Raw genomic sequence first — 19214 nt, 5'->3', positions numbered from 1 at the left:
AACATCTAGTGGCCGTTGAAGCTATAGGTCTATACTCCCTGGGAATACCTTTATTCTCCTACATGCCACAACATACTCGCCCTGCTGTGCTCTTTGCTGGACACTTCTTCCATCGGGTATGATTGTTTGGGGGTGGACATCCCCACTAGGCACCTTACTATTTTCTGGTTTTAAATTACACTCTGAGTAGTGCACTGAAGTCCATGTTCATCCCTAGCCTGCTGCATAGCTGTTTCAGTAATCCTTCGGCTTTGCCTTGGGCCGGTAACCTCAGGGCCGCCTTCTGTTCCACTTTTGAAAGTCTCTTTGTCTGGCTCCTTCTGACATGATCTGCTGTGAGAAGAAATGACTCTCACTTGAGAAGGCTGTAGAGGTTAACAGGGAATTTAATCAGAGCCCTGGACACAGCAACTGTCCTGCAATGTGTCAAACCATCTGGAGTAGCTCATAATCCTACTATGTCAGCTTTATTAAGCAAAACAAGATGCAGTCCTAATCTGCAGCCTGTGCATCTGTAGACTTATTTCTTTGGAAGCTGTGCTTCTGGTTGGACAGAAGATCAGGTTTGGCATCAGCAAACATCGCTGCCCCTTTGTGCATTTCCTGTCCACGGGTCAATCAGAAATATGCTGGATAGTCCCAAGACTCACCTCCAGACCCCTGCATAAGGGACGCATCCTTGTAATTAATCTGAAAAACATCTACAAAATGATATCTGGACAAGTGTCCAGAGTCTGTAGTCCAATCCTACAGCTGACCTCAGCATCTCCTGCAGCACTCAGGAATTGCTGTCTGTGAGTGACACACATCTTGGAAAGGCAACCTGCCATCACTTGTCCTAAACTGAGCACAATGAACCTCTCAGGACCCAGAAATTGGGTAGACTTTAACATGAATAGGGTTAGAGTTAGGATTAGGCTTGGAGCCTGAGGATGCAATGGGATATATTTGATTTTCTGACTGATTTGGTTTTCTGATCTCTTGGTTACTATTAAGTTGAATTGTTCCATATGAGTTTATATTTGGATTTACCAGGGCTGACAAACTTCTGTTGATACCAGATTTACAAGCGGAGAGTAGGGTTTAGATTAGAGCAGGCTGAGGGGCAGCACCGGGGCGGCCAGCTGGGGGTGGCCCATAAAGAAATTTCTTCACTCTGTCAGTGAGTGTTTTATAGCCTGTAGTACCAAAATTTTGGATCTCAGTTAAGTTTTTGCTTGCATGGGGCTTTTTTATAGGGGTTTTAAGTCCAACTTATGTGTTTTTATTGCTGAGACATCCCATCCTTTTTTGGACTCCTTATATTCTGTTGGCCTTAGTAGTTTGTCGGTAGTGCTAACTGCATGTCTGTACACATAGCAGTTAGTTACTTCTGGGTGCCAAGCAAAGAAGGTGACAAAATGCCACATGTAAAGTGCATATCACAAGTTTATTCTTCTGCACAAACAAATAGAAAGTGACTGTAAATGGGGAAGAAAAAAGACAAAACAGAGAATGAAAAAAAGTATTTCCATAAACAAAGATGCCAAATCTGTTCTCTGTCTGGGGTCACATCTTCCACCAGACAGAGCACTGCTGCTGGGCTCCCATTTTCAGAGCACTGACGAGTCTCTTCTAGGAAGAGTGTCTGTTAGGGGATGCTGGATATTATAGCAGAAAAGGAGCATATTCTTTCAAAGGGACAGTTCTTGCTTGCAGTGTGCTCATGTCTGGCGATCAGTGACTCCTCATCACACCAGTCTCTTCCAAGATTCTTCCTCTCAGCTGCTGCAGGATCTTGAAGTTATCTCTGGCAAGTGTTTCCCATATATTCTGAGGGAAAGGGCTGATATTCTGAAGCAAAGATAACCCCCCAGAATTGCCATAGCTGCAATGTGTAACCTGCAGCGTGCTAGAGAGGAGGGATGACAGGCAGTTTTAAATCACAGCCCATGCAGACATCTTCAAATGCTTAACAAGGGGACACTGGGGTTGGCCTATCACTGAAGCTTATAACTCAGCAGGTGGGAGCTAAAACTTGTCAAACAACTGTTTATGTCTGTGCTTGTTCAACAGCTGAGGAATTAGAAATTTGGAGAGCCTCAAGACAAGCTTATATGATTCAAAAGTATTTCTTATAACCTCACCTGTGACCTTTCAATAGGCGACCCACAATATTTCATGAGCAGACGCTAGCAGAGCTGCTTGAAGCCAGCAGTAGTGCAGGTTTCTTCCTTGTAGCTTAGCAAATGCATCTCAGTATTACTTCTCATTTCATGCTACTTCATAGAATTACAGCCACAGGCCCTATTTGGGATACTCCACAAGCACTGTAGGCCTCATCTGCAACACCCTCTGCTTCTGCAGATCAAGTCCTGTGTCAGCATAGGATCCAGAAAAGATTGAGGGGGCTGAGATCCATCAAACTACTTTGGCTTTTCTTTTAAACACAGCTTTGAACCAAGGATGTTAGAAGTGAAATGCAGGATCCCCAGCCTCCTGGTTCTTTTCCTTGCTCTGATGTTTAATATTTGTTCTCCAATCGGACCTAACCTCTTTTTAATCTCCTGCCCATTACATTATCAGAAATGATGGGCCAAATGCAGTTATTCCACTCATGTGGGTCCTGACATCTAACATTCAACAGTGTTTGGCCATCAGTCCTTGGCTTGCATCAGTGCCTCCCAGAAATCTGGAGTGGGACCACTGAAATACTAACCACATGCAACCTCCCCTACATGCTAAGGACAGACCTGTCTTTTTTTCCAGTGGCAAAATGAATTTCCCAAGATACTCAGGCCCTGAGAGCACTTACCTTTAGGGGCCTGAGGGAAAGGGACACTGCAGTGAGATTCAGACTTTCTGAGGTTATTTCTTCACTGCAGAATTATCTTGAGCACCCTTTCTCTGGTCCACACAACCCCTCTCTGCACCTGAGTTCACTGATGCTTTCAGCCTGGGCTAGCTTGTCTGTCTAAGGCTAGTGGCTAAAACCACTAGCTAGTGACAGACAGCACTCCACAAGGAGACTAGAGATGAAGCTTTTGGAGCACTGCTAGTCCATGAGTTCCTTCCCACAGCTTTCCTAGAAAAATAGAAGACTCCTCCTTCCATGTTTGGGAAGAATCACAGAGATTCAGCTTGTCACAGCACACAGGATTTTTTTCTGGAAATGCCAGCAATACAATGTAGTACAGGATGAGTGAGAAAGCAGTCGTCCAAGTTAGGTTTTGTAGCATGGCTGCTCCTCTTCACCAGACCTAAGTGGATTCTGGTGATCTGAATTAACTCTGTGGTGGTGACTTGTCCTAAGACCTCCCCTCTTGGGCTTTCCAGGAACACATACAATCACCTCATCAGTTCAGGTTGGCTGCTCCTATGTCATACAACCAGGTGCAGCACCTCTTCTGGCTCAGGCACCCCTTTGATCATTAACTCAAACGCATTTCCAAAGATTTTCTTTCCATCCTCTCCCATGGCTGATAGTCTGCTAAGTGAGGTGTAAGTGCTGTCCTCCTCCCTCCCCAGCATGCTCATCCTATGTTTCAGGGCTCCCAGGACTGTGCACTGCAAACACAGGCCTGCAGAACAAGCCCAGATGAGTGTGAAGGATTCAAGGCAGGATTGTATATTACTTTTCCGTTTCTCTCATTATCTCCCTCCCAAGTTTGTCTGGGACTAGAGCTGCTAACTAGGTTCTCCAGGCCTCTTTTTCTTTGTGGGAGAGCACACATGCAAAATCTCCAGAGGCTCACAGAGAAGCACTTTAGAGCCTCCAAGAAAAAGTAGAGTCCCCAGCTTTTGTGAAAAGAGCTACACGTGGTAAGCTCCAGCTGTGCGGAGGAAGGTTGGCTTGGACTTAGTGTGAAACCACACTAGCTGCACTGCTTATAGACTTGGCATCAGCCCCATGTGCACACCATTTTTTCCCCCCAGAACCTACAGTTTTGTAGAGCCAAAGTTTGTGCTCAGTCCAGTCAGAGGACAGCTTCTGCTTGAAGGAGAGGAGCAAGTCTAATGAGATGGAGACATGTCTCAAGCAGGGCTAGGAGACCCTCATCCTGCCTCCAGTACTTATTTTTGAGGGTCTAGCAAAAGGCTGGGCAACCCCTGCCCAGGAAGAGGTGGCAAACCCCTTCCCTGCAGCTGGGGCATCCGCTGTGTTTGTGAGCCAGTGCTTCAGGAGCACTGCTTTTCTTGGGGTACTTGTGGGATCACACTGTAAAAGTGGCTGCTGCAAAAGGGGGAGCGCAGTTGGAAAGCAAATCACAGGGGGGTGTGCAGATCAGAGCACAGATGACATGCACACACACCTGCACAGTCCCTACTAATATTCTGAATTCTTTCTTTGGAAAGGGAATGCTTTCTTCTTGTATGTCTTTAGTGTAGGGATTAAGTCTGAGGCTACCCAGGCACATTCAAGGAATAACCAGTCCTGTTTCCCCAGCATCGCCAGGAAACTGAGCTCTGTATGTGTATGTGAGTGCAGATCCTCTGGGACTCTTAGAGCACTTCAGTTCTTACCAAATAGACCCCAAGGATACTTAAATCATTTAGTATGAAATTCTACTTGTGACTTTCTGTTTCCCTGTCCTCCACTTCCATACTGAGAGCGTCTGTAAAGGGTCTCCGTTTTCCAGCTCATTACAGAGTTTTCAGCAAATGTCATGACCCATTTCCAACCTAGCCACGCGTCTGTCCTAAACTGAACAAAAAGATGATGTGCAAATGCATATTCAATCCTGTCTCCTTTTAAAGTCAACTGTACCTTCTCCCACGCAATCCTCCTTTGTACTTACAGCATCTGTGTCCTTTTCCAGTGGGACTAATGCTTCAGGGCCTTCCTTGTGCCAGCCAGCCACTGCCTGAGCCTAGTTTTGTCTATCCTCAAAAATTGATGCTTCCTTCTGTGGTTCCTCCAGCTTGTGATAGGCCCATCAAGTCAATTCGACACCACTCTGGCAAACTGCTCACAGACCTGATAGCCACGTTTAGCACCAGCTAGGATGACTTTCCCTTTTAATCCCAGCCCAGGTGACTGGAGGGACGGGCACACATGGCCACCCTCCTGTGCAGGGCACACTGCCCACACGTACATGCACAAACAGCCCTGCTCACTCTGCTCTCTCGCCTCCTTTCCCATGCCCCTGTGGAGGGGAGTCTGGGAGAAGTGTCCAAGATGAAGCCCCGCTTTCGCTCCCTGCTGCGCGTTGCTCTGTGTGTGTGTGTGTGTGTGCACACACGTGCGTGTGTACAGACTGACAGGCTCAGAGAAAAGCAGTCTAATGGGGAAGCTAGGGCTTCTGTATTGTAATCCCACCACTGACCCTTTCTTCCTGGAAAGCTCTTGCCCCCCAGTCTCCCTCCATTCAGGGGTGACTCCAAAGCCCTTGGGAAAGGAAAACCACTACCGCCGACATGTCCTCATTTGAGACAACCTCTGCCATTCACCCCCTCCAGAGGTGGATTTTGCTGCCACGTGTAAGTTCCCAGTGTCTGTGTACTGCACATGTGCCCTCTCTCCACATTCTTCCTCCTGCTGTAGCCACAGCCCGTAAGCTTTGCTATGAAGCTGCCCATCTGAGACCAGGGGGAGGCTGGGGGAGAGGGTGGTGCAGAAGGGGCATAATTTCTTTTTTTTCTCTTTTCTTCATTTTGTGTCACTCATCCCAATGTACTGAGCTGACATGAAAGACAAAACGAGCACTATCTCTGCGGGGCCACAAATGGGATGGGAGGGGTGCCTGCCTCAGTGGTGGCCAAAGCTTGGCCTCCACACATTGGCCTGCATCCCTGTTCTCGCTGCTGAGAATTTGGGCCTGGCCACCTGAAACCGAGTGGCCGAGGCTGGGTTTGGGGAAGGCCCCTGGGCCACTTGACTGGGCTCTGGGGAGCTCAAGTATGGCTTAGGGGACTGGCTGAGCTCTGCCTGGAAGGGTGCTGGTGTAGTGGGGGCAGAAGAGGCCATTTCTGTTCTCCACACTGGCTCATCCAAGGTGGTGGCTGAGCGGGGCACAAGCACGGTGGGTGTCAGGCTGCTTGAAGCTGGCATGGGAGCTGGAGTGGAGAAGCGACGTATCTCCTGGGTCTTGGCTGTTTTCACGGGGACCTGCTTGGCTGCCATGAAGGACGAGCTAGCCTGTGGGGCTGGCTGGCCAGGAGAATCCTGAATGCTGGGGCTTGGGGGATCCCCAAAACAGAACATGGCTGACTTTAATTGATAGGGCTGGTGGCGCATTAAATCAATGACCTTGATCCCTGATTTCTGGCCAGGTGCCTTTTTCACTTTGCTCTCTGCTTTGCTAGCCTGAGATTTGCTGGCTGCCAGTGGATAGAAAGGGGAATGCATTGGGTTGTAAGCTATTGGAGGGGGAGCCCGGATGTTGGGTGAATATTTCCAGGATGAGGGTAGAGAAGGAGAAGGAGACGGGGTCCTGGGCTTGGACTCTGGCCTTGGTGTTGTCTCCACCACAAATTTGTCCATGCGGCTCTGGCGTTTGGCAAAGAGCTCTGCTCCTTTGCCTTTAAGCTGAGGCATGTCCTGGGCCCCATTCACCAGTCCAGCATCTTGCTGAGGCTTAGGAGCCACCGGAGGTGGGGTCTTGAACTTGCGGCCAGAGGACTGCATGAAGTTGCAAGCCTCAGCACCCAGGCTGAGGAAGTCCTCCTCAGGCCCAGATTCGAAGCCTGCCCCGGGGTGGTCACCTTTTGGCTTCTCATCCAGGTTCTGCACCAGAGACAGGAGCTCAGGGTTGGGTGAATTCTTCTTCTTCTCCTCAATCTTACTGAACATGGGTTTCTTGTTGCCCCGCCGGCGAGCCTCCTGCAGGATGCCTGTGCGGGGAGCCGGCGTGGCAATCCTCTGCTCCCTGGAGGTTAAGGGCTCAGAAGGAGGTCGTGGCATTGCTGGCGAGATGGCAGGAGAAGGCTGCTTTGGTGCAGGGGAACTGCTTATTGTGTGCTGTGATGGTGCTGGACTAATATACAATGAAGAAGAGGCTGTTCCAGGGACTCGTGGCTGGGATGCTGCAGAGGCCACCTCCCCTCCTGGCTTTGAGGGAGCTGACAGAAAGATAGAGGTGGTGGATGTCCGGGCAGTGTTGGCAGAAGGCTTAGTCTCTGGAGCATTTCCTCCCTCTCTTGGCTGTGACTCCAGTGGTGGTGTTGGTCTTCCTGGTGCAGGAATATAGAGAGTTGTGGAGGAACTGACTGGACCACGGTGCATTGACACTGGTGCATTGGCAGGTGTTCCTGGAGCCAGAGGTGAGAAAGGGGGAACCACCGTGCTTTGCCCACCCAGACTTTCACTAGGTTTTTTCGGTGCAGATGGCCTGAAGATGACAGAGGATGTTGCTGGGCGTTGTCCAGAAAAGCCAGGAGTAAAGGGCCGTGCAGACCTGTTGAACATGCTCGTTGTGCTTGCAGAGAAGGGGTCGGGAGTGCTTGGGGGAGGTGGGAAGAAAGTGGGGCTAGGGGGAGCCAAGAGCTGGGTGGGGAGGGTGGCTGGCTGCTTGCTGGGCACTTGCACGCCTTCCAGCTGGATGCTGAGGGGCATGCTGTCCACCTTCTGTGGCACAGGCATATCTCCGTTCACCGTGCCCTGCTGTGGCTGGGCAACTGAGGGAAGCTGGGGGCTCTTCTGCGCTGGGACTTTCTCGACTGTGTACTTCCCAGCCCGTTCCCTCTGCTGCTCAAATAATCGTGCTCCTTTACCTGAGGCCTCACTCAGTCCTTTTTGCTTCTCTTCCTTCTGTTCGGAGTCAGACTTGGCCTTTTCAATGTCCAGGTAAGTGTTGTCCCAGTCCAAGTGATTAGTTAGGCTTCGGGCATCAGAGAAACCTTCCTCATCAAATTCAGACTCACTAGTTGGAAAAATTCCGTCTTCCTCCTCGTAGGAGCGGTCTTCGTCAACACTCCCAAAGCTTACCAATGTATACTTCTTAGCCCTCTGCCTGCGCTTCTTGAACATCAGCACTCCCTTGGAGTGGGGGTTGGGTGCGTCTGTCAGCAGGGATGCAATGGTTCTGCACTTGGTTTTGGCTTCTTTCACGTTCTTCTCTTGGATGCTCTCGTGGCGGTGGAGCTCTGCAAGAGACAAAAAGAGGCAAGCTCACAGCTTAGCAAGTGGCTGGGTGGGCAAAGATGGACAATGACATGGCTATAGATATTCTAGTGCCCATATGAGGAAACACCCTGTTACCCCCTGCCCTGCCTTTTCTTTCCTACCTTTGCTGATAGTGTCTTTAGGAACTGCTGATAGAAATCCAGGTGCAGTTTTCTCTTTTCCTACAGACACACTAGAAGTCCATGCAGGTGTGGGGAGGGAACTCCCTCCTCTCTGACAGATGGTCTCTGTTTCCTGGTCCGACCTCAGATTTCCTATTTCTGCAGCATGTGGCCAAGAGTTCCAGGCTCCCACAGTATTTTTACAGTGCATGCCTTTGCTCCTAGGAATTTTTACCACTTATCACCCTGAAGGTGGAGCCCTGCTTTTTGTAGACCTTCCTCCTACCATATGGAGGATTCCCAGGAGCAAGCAATCCCTCTGACTCTGAGAGTCTGGGAAGCAGCCTGCTACCTTTAGCACCCATGCACGTGTGCAATGGGAGAGGTGCCCTGCAGGCGCAGCCGGGCTGCTCCTGCTCTGGGCCCTGCAGTGCCAGCTACAGAGTCAGAGGGTTTTGCAGCAGCACTGTGTATAGAGCTGTTTGCGCCTCTCTGCATCTACCCTGCAACAGCAGGAGACATGTTTTCACCCTTGCTGCAGTCCCTTGCCTGTGCCCCATGCCCAGCAAAGAAGAAGAGCATTTGCTCCTGAGCAAGAATTCCAGACCTCCACAACTGATCACCCAGGCCAGAAGGAATCCACTTAGGCAGGCTTGCTTGGAAAAGCCAACACCTGTTGGGACACTGGTATGAAAGTGTGGGATAATCATTTTCCACCTGCTCTGCCAGACCAGCGGTCAGTAAAGCCCCAGGGAGGAACATTGTGTTCTCTGCCCTGGGAAAGTAGAGGGTGAACGAGATGCAATAGTAAAATGAAACTCGGCTGCCCTAAGGAAGGTATGGACATGCCTTGAATCAGTGTTCCAAGTGACAGAAATCAGCGCTAACTTTGCACAGCAAAAAAAGAACATACCCAAACCATAGACTAATTTCTTACTTCTTTCATTTCATCCTTTTCTGTACTCCCATTGTCTTTTTCCCAGCATGATAGTACAGATGAAACATTCATCCACTGCCTGCATCTAATAATTTGTAAAAAAACTGTATAGCACCTTGTCCAGCCCTGATATTCTCCAGAAAGAGGTATAAAATTATGCCTGCTGAAGGGAGAGGAGAGGAGAGGAGAGAGGAGAGGAGAGGAGAGGAGAGGAGAGGAGAGGAGAGGAGAGGAGAGGAGAGGAGAGGAGAGGAGAGGAGAGGAGAGCTCCGAGCAGTGCTGGAGGATGGTGTTAGCTCAGGAGAAGAGGGAAGCGGCTCGGTCCTCTCGGGATCTCACTTCTGACCACTTTATCACAGAGCATTCATTCAATGGGGACCTGCTGATGTGTCAATAACCTGCAGTGGGGGACAAAGAGCTTAGCTAGGAAGGATCCTAAGGGCTGCAGATGCTCCCCAAAACCTGGCTAGGCTGCACAATTGTGGTAGGTGTAATCGTTCCATACTGCACCAGTGTAACCACGGCAGAAAGAGCTTCCTTCTCTCACCCCATGCTGAAAATAAGGTGTTGATTTGCTGAGCAGTCATCCTTCCAGGAAGCTTAAGAAAAATACAAGGAAAGACTCTTCTAAAGGTTTGCAGGCCTTCCATCACACATGCTGCTGCTTTGGGATTTCAACAAAGGGACTTCAGCAATTTGAGATCACCTCACATGGGTGCACAGTCCATTCCTCCCCTTTGCACTCAGAAAACTGGAAACAGCAAAATCAATGGTGAAAAAATGGCTCACTATTTGTGCTCTCACTTGCAAAGGGAAGGCTCTCTGCAAAACTTTCCTTACAGAATGGCTCCACCTTGCTGAACCAAGACTGAAATAGTTTCCAGGTTTTTGTGGAGACTTCAGGGGAGGACCTGCGGTCCATGATGGAAATGAGCTACAGTCCCTGAAGGTCTGTCCACTTTACTTTAGAAATCTGCACGCATGTGTCTCTGGGGGTTGTTCACAATGGAGGAAATAAGAGAGATTTCTTTCTTACTACAGGCATCCTTGCTACAAGCTACTACACCTCACCTGGCTTGTATTTTGCTTCTAAATTTACAAGGAGGAAGAGAAACACTACAGAATCTGAGTCAAGTCCAGAATACATAAACTCTGGGCCCTGAGTGACTTAGGATGATTTCTGGCATCGGGAGCTAACAGCTAGGGAGATACACCATCCAAAGTGAGTGTCTGTGCAGCCCCTTCTGGCAGCAGAGTAGAATCATAGAATCATAGAATGGTTTGGGTTGGAAGGGACCTTAAAGATCATCTAGTTCCAACCCTCCTGCCATGGGCAGGGACACCTCCACTAGACCAGGCTGCTCAAAGCCCCATCCAGCCTGGCCTTGAACACCTCTAGGGAAGGGGCATGTACAACTTCTCTGGGCAACCTGTTCCAGTGTCTCACCACCCTCACAGTAAAGAATTTCTACCTGATTTCTAATCTAGATCTCACCTCTTTCAGTTTAAAACCATTACCTCTCATCCTATTGCGATGGTGAGAGAAAACCTCGTCCTATCACTCACTACAGAGTACCATGAAAGTGCTCAACTCTGGGCTAGCAAATACTGTCAGAGAAAATATAACAGTAGACAGCCTTGGCTATGCTTCCACCAACTCTTGTTCCTGGCTCAGTGTTAGCGTCCACGAACAACTTCCCTAGGAAGTTCCTCTCAATTGCCCTGTGCTCTGAAGCAGCAGGCAAGTAAGGCCCTCTGCAACCTGCTACTCGCCTCCCCCTGCTCTTTTTCCTACTTTCTCATCAAAGGCTAAAGCACATAAGTAATTATACCGATCCTCACAACAGAAAAATGTTCACAGTATTCAAGCCACAATCTCCCACAACAGTTTAAGAAAAAAGGGAAAGAGAAATCTTCCTGAGATTACTTGCTGAAGGTAAAGAGCAAGAATGAAATCAGAATAGGCAAAAGAATAGGGGAAGGAGAGGAGAAGAAAAATGAGAGCAAACAAAAGGGGGGAAAAGGAAAAGAAAAAAAGAAAAAAGAAAAGAGAAGAAAAGAAAAGAAAACAGAAGAAAAGAAAAGAGAAGAAAAAAGAGAAGAAAAGGAAAAGAAAAAAGAGAAGAAAAGAAAAGAAAAAGAAAAGAAAAAAGAAAAGAAAAAAGAAAAGAAAAGAAAAGAAAAGAAAAGAAAAGAAAAGAAAAGAAAAGAAAAGAAAAGAAAAGAAAAGAAAAGAAAAGAAAAGAAAAGAAAAGAAAAGAAAAGAAAAGAAAAGAAAAGAAAAGAAAAGAAAAGAAAAGAAAAGAGAAAAAAGAAGAAAGATAGAAAAGAGGAGACATCTGTACCTGCATAAGGCTGATCCAAGCTTGAGAAGGCAGAGTCCAGACCTGGAGAGCTGGGCATGTCACAAAGCCCGTTTAATTCACAACTCCCCATAAACAGAGAGAGAGGCAATGAGAGAGAAGCCAAGCAGTTCCCTGCTGGAGCAGAACCAAAACTCTGAGGTGTCCAAGCCCTTTGCTATCAGCTCCACAAGCCTTTTAAAGCCTCTCTTTTGTCTCATAGGCATTGCTGCCGAAAGCCATGAGGTCACATTGTCTATTTCTGTCTTCTTAGCTTCATCACTGAGCAGTGTGATGGACATTGTCACCTGGCACTTAAACACCCTCCCTTTTTCCCCCACCCTCTACTCCCTGTGAGGAGAAACTCCTCTTTTTTATTTTACAATAAGAAAATATACTCTATACTCTCACCGCTGCTGTGGTGTAAGCTTCAGGGTAAAAAGGTGCTAGCGTCAGGTTACTGTTTCCAATGCCACAATGTCCAGCATTTCTGTGCTAAAGAGCCCTTCAAAGAGGTGAGACTAACACAGTGCTCATGTCCAACATGGACAAGCAGAGAAACCCACCCAGGAGGAAAGCAATTTTCCCTGTCTGAAACCCTCAGAGAGCACCCTGAGGGTAAATATAATGAAGAAAATATAAGGAAGGTAAATATAAGGAATAAAAGAGAGACGAGCGCCTTTCTTTTCCTGTGTATATCAATTTCCTTCCATGTCTGAGGAGAACCAGTCCATGATACAGATTCCTGTTGTGTACCAGGACTGAGGAACATTTAACAGAGGATCATGAGGGTCCTGCATTCCTGTAGTGAAGAGGTTTAGTTGAGTTAAAATGGCAGAGGCTGTTACCTACACCACGGAAGAGTGTGGCTGTGCCCAGGGAGGGTCATGCAGCGTTTGGAGGTCAAGGACTGGTGTTTTGTCAGCACCATTCAGAGCTCCCGCGCTGGAGACTGAGAGGTGTTGAAAGATGAGATGCTGATAGTGAGGACTGAGGTGGACAGGGAGGAAGGGAACAGAGGGTTCTGGGAGTCTACAAATCTCTGCAGTTGTGGCCTGCTCAGCATCTCCTCACACTTTGTCGAGGTCTTGTCTTACTGCCTCTTTCTGTACACGAGCAATAAGTCCTGTGAGAGAATCCCAGAGCTGTGGCCAAGGGACACTGCCCTGCGATTCTCCCTCCCAGCAGTCCCAGCCTTAGCAAGACTGTAGCCCAGGACTGGAGCGGACCATCTCCAGTGTTAGTGAATCTAGAAAAGTGAAGGTCTAACCATGCCTCCTGAAATCCACTAGCCATCGCTGCATGCCGAGGAAGACAACTTCCACAGGCAATGTTCATGTCATGCCTCATACAGAGGCTCTTACAGCAAAAGCAAAAGCAATGCAAGTAGTTCAGTCTCTTCTTCTTTGATGAGTATTTACACATATAGGAATACAGTCTCTTTGGGAAAACCTTGTAGAATCTGATATATACAATAAGCAATTGGAAATGAAAATACAGCTCTGCAGTACAGAAAAAATTCTCTATTAAGGACATTCAAATGGAGTAGATAAAAGAGTAAATGGAAGGGTTATAAAACTCTCCTAAATGCTGGTATGGCGGGTAATTTCTACAGAAAACTTTTTGTTAACTTTTAAAGCACTAAATTATATTGGAATAAACCACAAGAGGGAAAAATTTCTATCAAGCAAAGCCTACAAAGATTTTTCCATTAACTTAACTAAATTTCACTGAAGTGAAATGCATTATGTTACTAATTACAATAAAGAGAAGTGTAAAAAGTACAAATCTTTTCAAGATCAGGCCCTGTTAAAAGAAAGCATTTTAACGTATGCTCAGGAAAACTACTGAGCAAGTAGGCTTACATGATGCCAGACACTGTTCATGTTCACTAGGAAAAAAACAACAGTAAATTTTACTACCAAAGACCAAATTCTAGAAAAGCCATTACCATAGAAAATAAGCATGCTGCTAATTTCAGAGATAAAGAGCCTGTTCCTCTGTGATGAAATACTACTTGTCTACTATTTTTTCACATGGGATCAACTAGAATTTTGTTCTTCCAGCTATTTATGTTAGATAAGGTCATTTTTCCATGGCTAACGTTGCAAATATCTCAGTAAGTCATTAGAGGCTACAGACACCTCATGCTTTTCATACCTGGAGTCCTTTCAAAATAAGATTTGGATAGGTTATATTGGCCTTCTAAGTATTTCCCTGTTGAAAGCTTCAACCTTTCAAGCTTCGACCAAAGCTTGAATTGCAAACAGTAAAGCAGAGGAGTGTATATTCTTTTACTTAAAAGAAGTGACAAAACTCTTGGGACAGAAAACTTGTTTCTCATTCTTGGATATCAGCACACTTCCATCACATAGTCTATGCATAATATAAAACATAGATATGGCTCCAGTTTAGGATGCTACAAGCATGCTTCAGTCCTACTTAACTCTGCAACACTTAAGAATGTATCTGATGTTAAATATGTAGTTAAGTACTTGTCAAACCAGTATTTCTTCTTAAATGGCTAGTTTTTAAGAGCTCCCAGTGAGACACTGCCCCACTGCAATCTCCTGCTTTTAGAAAAATAGAAATCAACCTTCTCTGCAGATGAATCAACAGCCCACGGGAAAAAACATGACCAGTCATTTTGTAGATTTTTGACCATTCTTAGCCATTCTGCGACTCCCACCCTGCTATTGAAGAGCTCTGCCAGGCAGAGGAGGTGCGGAGACATTGCTATACGTGGTTGCAATGTATTAGTCTCATGGTATCCTGCTGCAGACTTGAATAGCTTGTTCCCTTAAAAAAATCTCCCTCAGTTGAGTGAGAGTTTTTTCCTGAGCTGAGGATGGAAATGTGTCCTCAGTGCAAAAGGTAACGCACACGGCCAGTTCTCCTGTGCCGACAGCTCGCACTCGGGCCCTGGATAGTCTTCTGTTGCCAAAAAAGAGCTTTCTTTTGCCAGGAGAGCACCTCCGGAATGCACTAGTGAATCTGTCTTTTGCAGTTTTAGCCCAATTTCCTGAGAAAGATCTATGCAGTCATGCTCCATGTCTTTTGATCTTGTTTCATGCTAATAGTTTTTGAGCCTATTTTGAGCTAATTTTAGGAGCCTGAAGTCACAAAGATACAACACTCCTACAAGTTTACATGAAAGTAGGTGGCTGAACAGAGGTGACAGACCGCACCATAGGCAGCAGGAAGCCTGAGTGCAGTCTTAATTAGGCACCAAAAACTGAAGAACACACACAACAGAGAAATTATGAGTTCTTATTTTGAATGTGAGAGACATCAGACAGATCTGCATTTTACTAGATATGAGACAATGAGATATCAAATGCAAGACATAAATTAAAAGGACACCAGGATCTGTTAATTCTACTGCTCACAAAACTGCTTGATGTCTGACAGCAGGATACCACTGATTTATCTTCTCTTTGTCCTTCAGTGTTTCCACCATCCACTCTCTAGTAATACAGACAAGCATATGCTCACCATCTGGGTCTGTGGACTTGATTAATCCTGTAGCACTTGCCATATATTGATTTTAGTCCTTTTCTGCAACCAGTCAAGCTCCTTCTACATTTAAAAATCCAGGCTTTCATGAGACAACTGTTTACCTTCCATGCCTTATGTCATCTGCTGATTAATACACAGCAATGTCTGCTGAATCCTCAGGCCATCCTTTAAAAATGGTATTATTGCTATTTCCTGTTACTGCTTCCTAGGTACGACCCACTCAAGAGAAACAAAATACATTTTAAAAGCTTCACTAGCAGGAGTTTGCAGTTGAAAAAGCTGATAGGAAGACAATGGTGATGCACCTCCTCAATCCAGGAACCCACCTCCCTCCCCCGTGTCCCACACACACCTGGGTTTCTGTGTGAAGAAAGACCAAAGAAAAGCTGCAAGGTGTCCCAGCCAGGTCCCAGCTCTGGGTAGTAGCAGTTTTGGGGCTGTGGGGTGCCCCACAGCGCATACTGCCTGTTCTGTCTAGATGCAGTCAGAGGACAAGATCCACTGACAGAAGAGAGGAGGGCTGGGATTTTTAATCATCTGTCTCCTCACCAGTCATATAACATTGAGGTGGAGAGGACATTTGATTGACATATGTTAGTGTTTAAAGCTCCATGGGTGAAAATATAGAGGTAGTCCTGTTAGATTCAGAAGCCCAGTGAAACACTACTACCAACTTAGCCAGTTAGCTAATCTGACATCATGAGCCATTAATAGTTATGTTTTCTGTTCTATTCTTAGCCAATTGTGCAGTCACCTTACAGTAGTCCTATCTCATCCATATTTCTCTCATTGGAAAAGTCATGTGGAACCGTATCAGATATCTTACAGAAGCCAACATATACTGTGTCCACCTTATTTCTTTAGCCACAAAGTCTTATCTTACTGAACAGGTCAAAGACTATCTCTTTTTCTAGTTTTTGTTAGTCCATGTTGTTTTTACTGATCATTTTGTTTTCCACAAAGTGTGCTCAAAAGAACTACTTTGGTCACCGAACTGAAGGTAAACATTTATTATTTTTTTTCTTATCCCCAGAGCCTGTGTCTGTAAGAAGGGTGCTATTCTTGGTCTCTTTCCCTGAGGCCCTTCCCATTATTCCAGATTATTTATCGAGGACTGAGGGCCATTCTGATACAATTTTCACTAATTCCTTACATTTCACCTCTACAGAGAATATGATTCAGCCTTGTCATTTCATTATAGTCAGTGTATCAAGATATGCTGAATCTACTCGCCCCCTTTCCTGCTCCTATTTCATTTATACAAAGGGCTTGATTCTCGGCTAACATAAGCGGTAGGTAACATAAATCTTTACAGATTTCACAACAAACTCTTCCTACAATGGATTTAAGTGAGACTGAAGAATGATTATTTGCATGTTTACAGTTTTCTCCTTCCTAGCTGTAACTTTCTCTCACCTTTGTTGAGCAATGACTCTGTTGTTTAATTACCCCTTGTCAAAGTCCTTTTATGCCTCACCCTTTTATGCCTCTCCCTCCCCTATCATTATCACTTTGTCTCATTTCAGTGTTGCCCCTGAGCAGACTTGTCCCAACCCTGTCAGCAAGTCCCACATCACTTCCAGAACTGATGGAAACAACATTGAACAGGCAGAGGGATTCCCATTGCCTGTTTGCATTACGATTTCTTTCAACTCAGCTCTCAAAATCCTGGAACCTAGAAACTATCAGCTTGGTTAAGGGTTGTATTTATAGTTGTTTCAGTGTGATCACCTTGAGATCTGAATTATTGGCAAAAGGCAAAATTTTGGCTTAATCTCATTGTTCCACATCAGCCTTACACATCATAAGTCACTCCAGATGTGCATGTGCAAGGGCAGGCTATGTTAACTTCATGTGTGTGGCAGCATATTCTGAAAAATAACTAGCTGAGGCTCTGCAAGGACCATGGAAGTGTGAGCGTGGAAGAGAACTGCTGATGCTGTTTCACCAGCAGCAGGATGATGAATGACCTCTGACCATGTCTGAGGAACTGTGACCCAGAGTCAGAGTCCCTGCACTGACAATAATAACACAGAGAAGTAATGTCTGAGTAACTGATAGTTTAAAAAAGATACTCAAAATGGCAACAAACGAAAGTATGTACCTTTTCATTTCAGGGACTGCATACAGCTTTCCTCCAAACACTTTCACATACCAAAGATCTTTCCCCTCCCAGAGATTATTATATGCAGCTAGATTTTTCTTGAGCTAACACATGTTCAGCTAAATCCACGTCTCTGTCGGGCTCTGGGGCAGCAGGATAGCATTGAAGTACAAAGGGGAAGCAGACCAGAGCTCTATCAGCTTTACTTTCAGTGCTGCAACCCACAGTATCTGCACTGAAATGCTGGACAAGAGTGATGCCCAAGGGAACGATGCTGGAAGTCTCCAGTAAGCATACCTGAGGAACATGGCCAATTACTTGTGACAATTTCTGAGAAGACAGAAGGAAAAATTCATCCACACTAGCCAAACCAGACAATACTATCTGTCTTCTGCCCAAACAGTTAATATATCAGCCTGAAAATACCACCTCTGTGCTTTTGATAGAAGAACGTAAACTGAAGGCATAAGCTCAAATGTTGGCCTCAAGCCTAAAACTGGAGGAGAAAGAGAAGAGTGTTTATCTCTCTGTTGTCTTCTATGATAAATGCCTTCCATGCTGCAGAGAATTAAAAACTGAATGTTGGTTATCAACTGGGATATTCTTCAGCAAAAGCATACAACTAGACTGCGTACACCAGTGTACGTAAATTGATTTCCCAAGTGGAGGCAATTTCCAGTTTAATGCGTGTTGAAGTGAGATCAGACTCTCCATCTGTGATTCAAGCATGGAGGCTGTCGTCCTTGTTTTCCTAGTGGTTGGCCGCTCGCTGAGTAGCACGGGTCAAGGGTTATTCAGCATTGCTTCATACTGATAGGAACAGACTTCCTGTAAGACGAATAGTTCAGGCAATTAATTTTAATCTCCTGGTCTGAGCAGAATGCTTTTCTATTTTACTTTAAAGCACGTAGGATGGGGACAGTTGACTACTATCCTAAACCTTTCAGTCTTCTAGACTGCAGTGAATGACAAAAGCAGTAAGCTAGCCTAACAGTCACGTAACTGTGATCATTACAGATACAACTGTCAAAGCTGAAAGCCAAGAAGGAAATGTGGTGCAGTAAGTTCAAACCACCATTCAGGTACTTTATCTTGTTCACAGCTCCTGTGGCCTATACTGATTGTAACAGGCTGATACATGGCTTGCTGGACTCCCTCTCTCTGTAGGGAAATGTGACTGCAGTCACTCTTAGAGAAGGTAATCTGTATGACCCCCAATGAATAGGCCACTTATTTATAAGCATCCTATCTCGTCAAGTGATGCCGCCGTACATCCGCTTTAAACAAGAAGGATTTCCTTTTCTGATATGGAATGTAGTAACTTTGATGACTCTGCACAGGCAGCCAGGTCCATATAAAGCAGAGGAGAAAATTTCCCCACCCATTTTTCCCTCCCTTCCCCGACCGTACATGGAGAAGCTCTTAATCCTAGGAACTAAAAATAGTCCAGTGGATAAGTTTAAATTGAGATATTTTGAAGCACTTCTTGCACTGACACAAATTCCTACAGTGTGATAGCAAGTTAGGACTAGACTGCTGTCCTGGTATGTCTGTCTTCTGTTAGCAATTGGTATTTCCAGTTGTGAGAAAGATGGGGGTGAAAATACAGTGCACCTTAGAGAGCACAGGTGGCTGAAGAGAATTAGCCTTGGCTACAGATGGATCCCAAGCCTCTGAGGGTGGAGTGAGCAGAAGAGGACACTGCAGGAGCTACAGGGAACCAAAGAACCTCGCTAGGAATTACTTGTGACAACTATAGTCTGATTCTCCCTGCCATAAGCTCCCACTTTCCCCTAACCTCCTAAAACTCATTCAGATTTTTTTATTTGCATTTTCTGTCTTGTTATCTCTTCCTTTCCTTCTGCACTGTCCAAGCAGCACAGAATTAATCTCAGGAAGGGATGTGGCTTGGCCCTTTACAGTGATGATGAACTGAGGCCCTAAAGATCCCAGTTTCATCAGGGATTAATCACCTCTTTAAAGAGAGCGAGTTACTGTTTTAGTAGGAAGGAAACAAATTTATACTTTTGTTTCTTCAGATTAGGCAAAATATTGTCTATTCACAAGTGTGAATGCTCTCCTGTAGTTCATTTAAAGTACAGAAGAG

General features: G+C 45.9%; 1 protein-coding gene across 1 annotated transcript in view; it reads right to left on the bottom strand.

The window, feature by feature from the left end:
* Positions 1-1410: 1410 nt before the first annotated feature.
* Positions 1411-19214, bottom strand: part of SYNPO2L (synaptopodin 2 like) — a 40775-nt gene continuing 22971 nt past the window's right edge. Inside the window, exon 4 of the mRNA XM_074593160.1 lies at positions 1411-8064. Within this exon, the coding sequence (XP_074449261.1) occupies positions 5729-8064 (2336 nt within the window). The 3' untranslated portion in view covers positions 1411-5728. The remainder of the gene's footprint in view (positions 8065-19214) is intronic.

This window comes from Larus michahellis, chromosome 6, assembly GCF_964199755.1.
Source record: "Larus michahellis chromosome 6, bLarMic1.1, whole genome shotgun sequence".
NCBI classification, from domain to species: domain Eukaryota; kingdom Metazoa; phylum Chordata; class Aves; order Charadriiformes; family Laridae; genus Larus; species Larus michahellis.
This window is presented reverse-complemented; position numbering and strand designations above follow the sequence as displayed.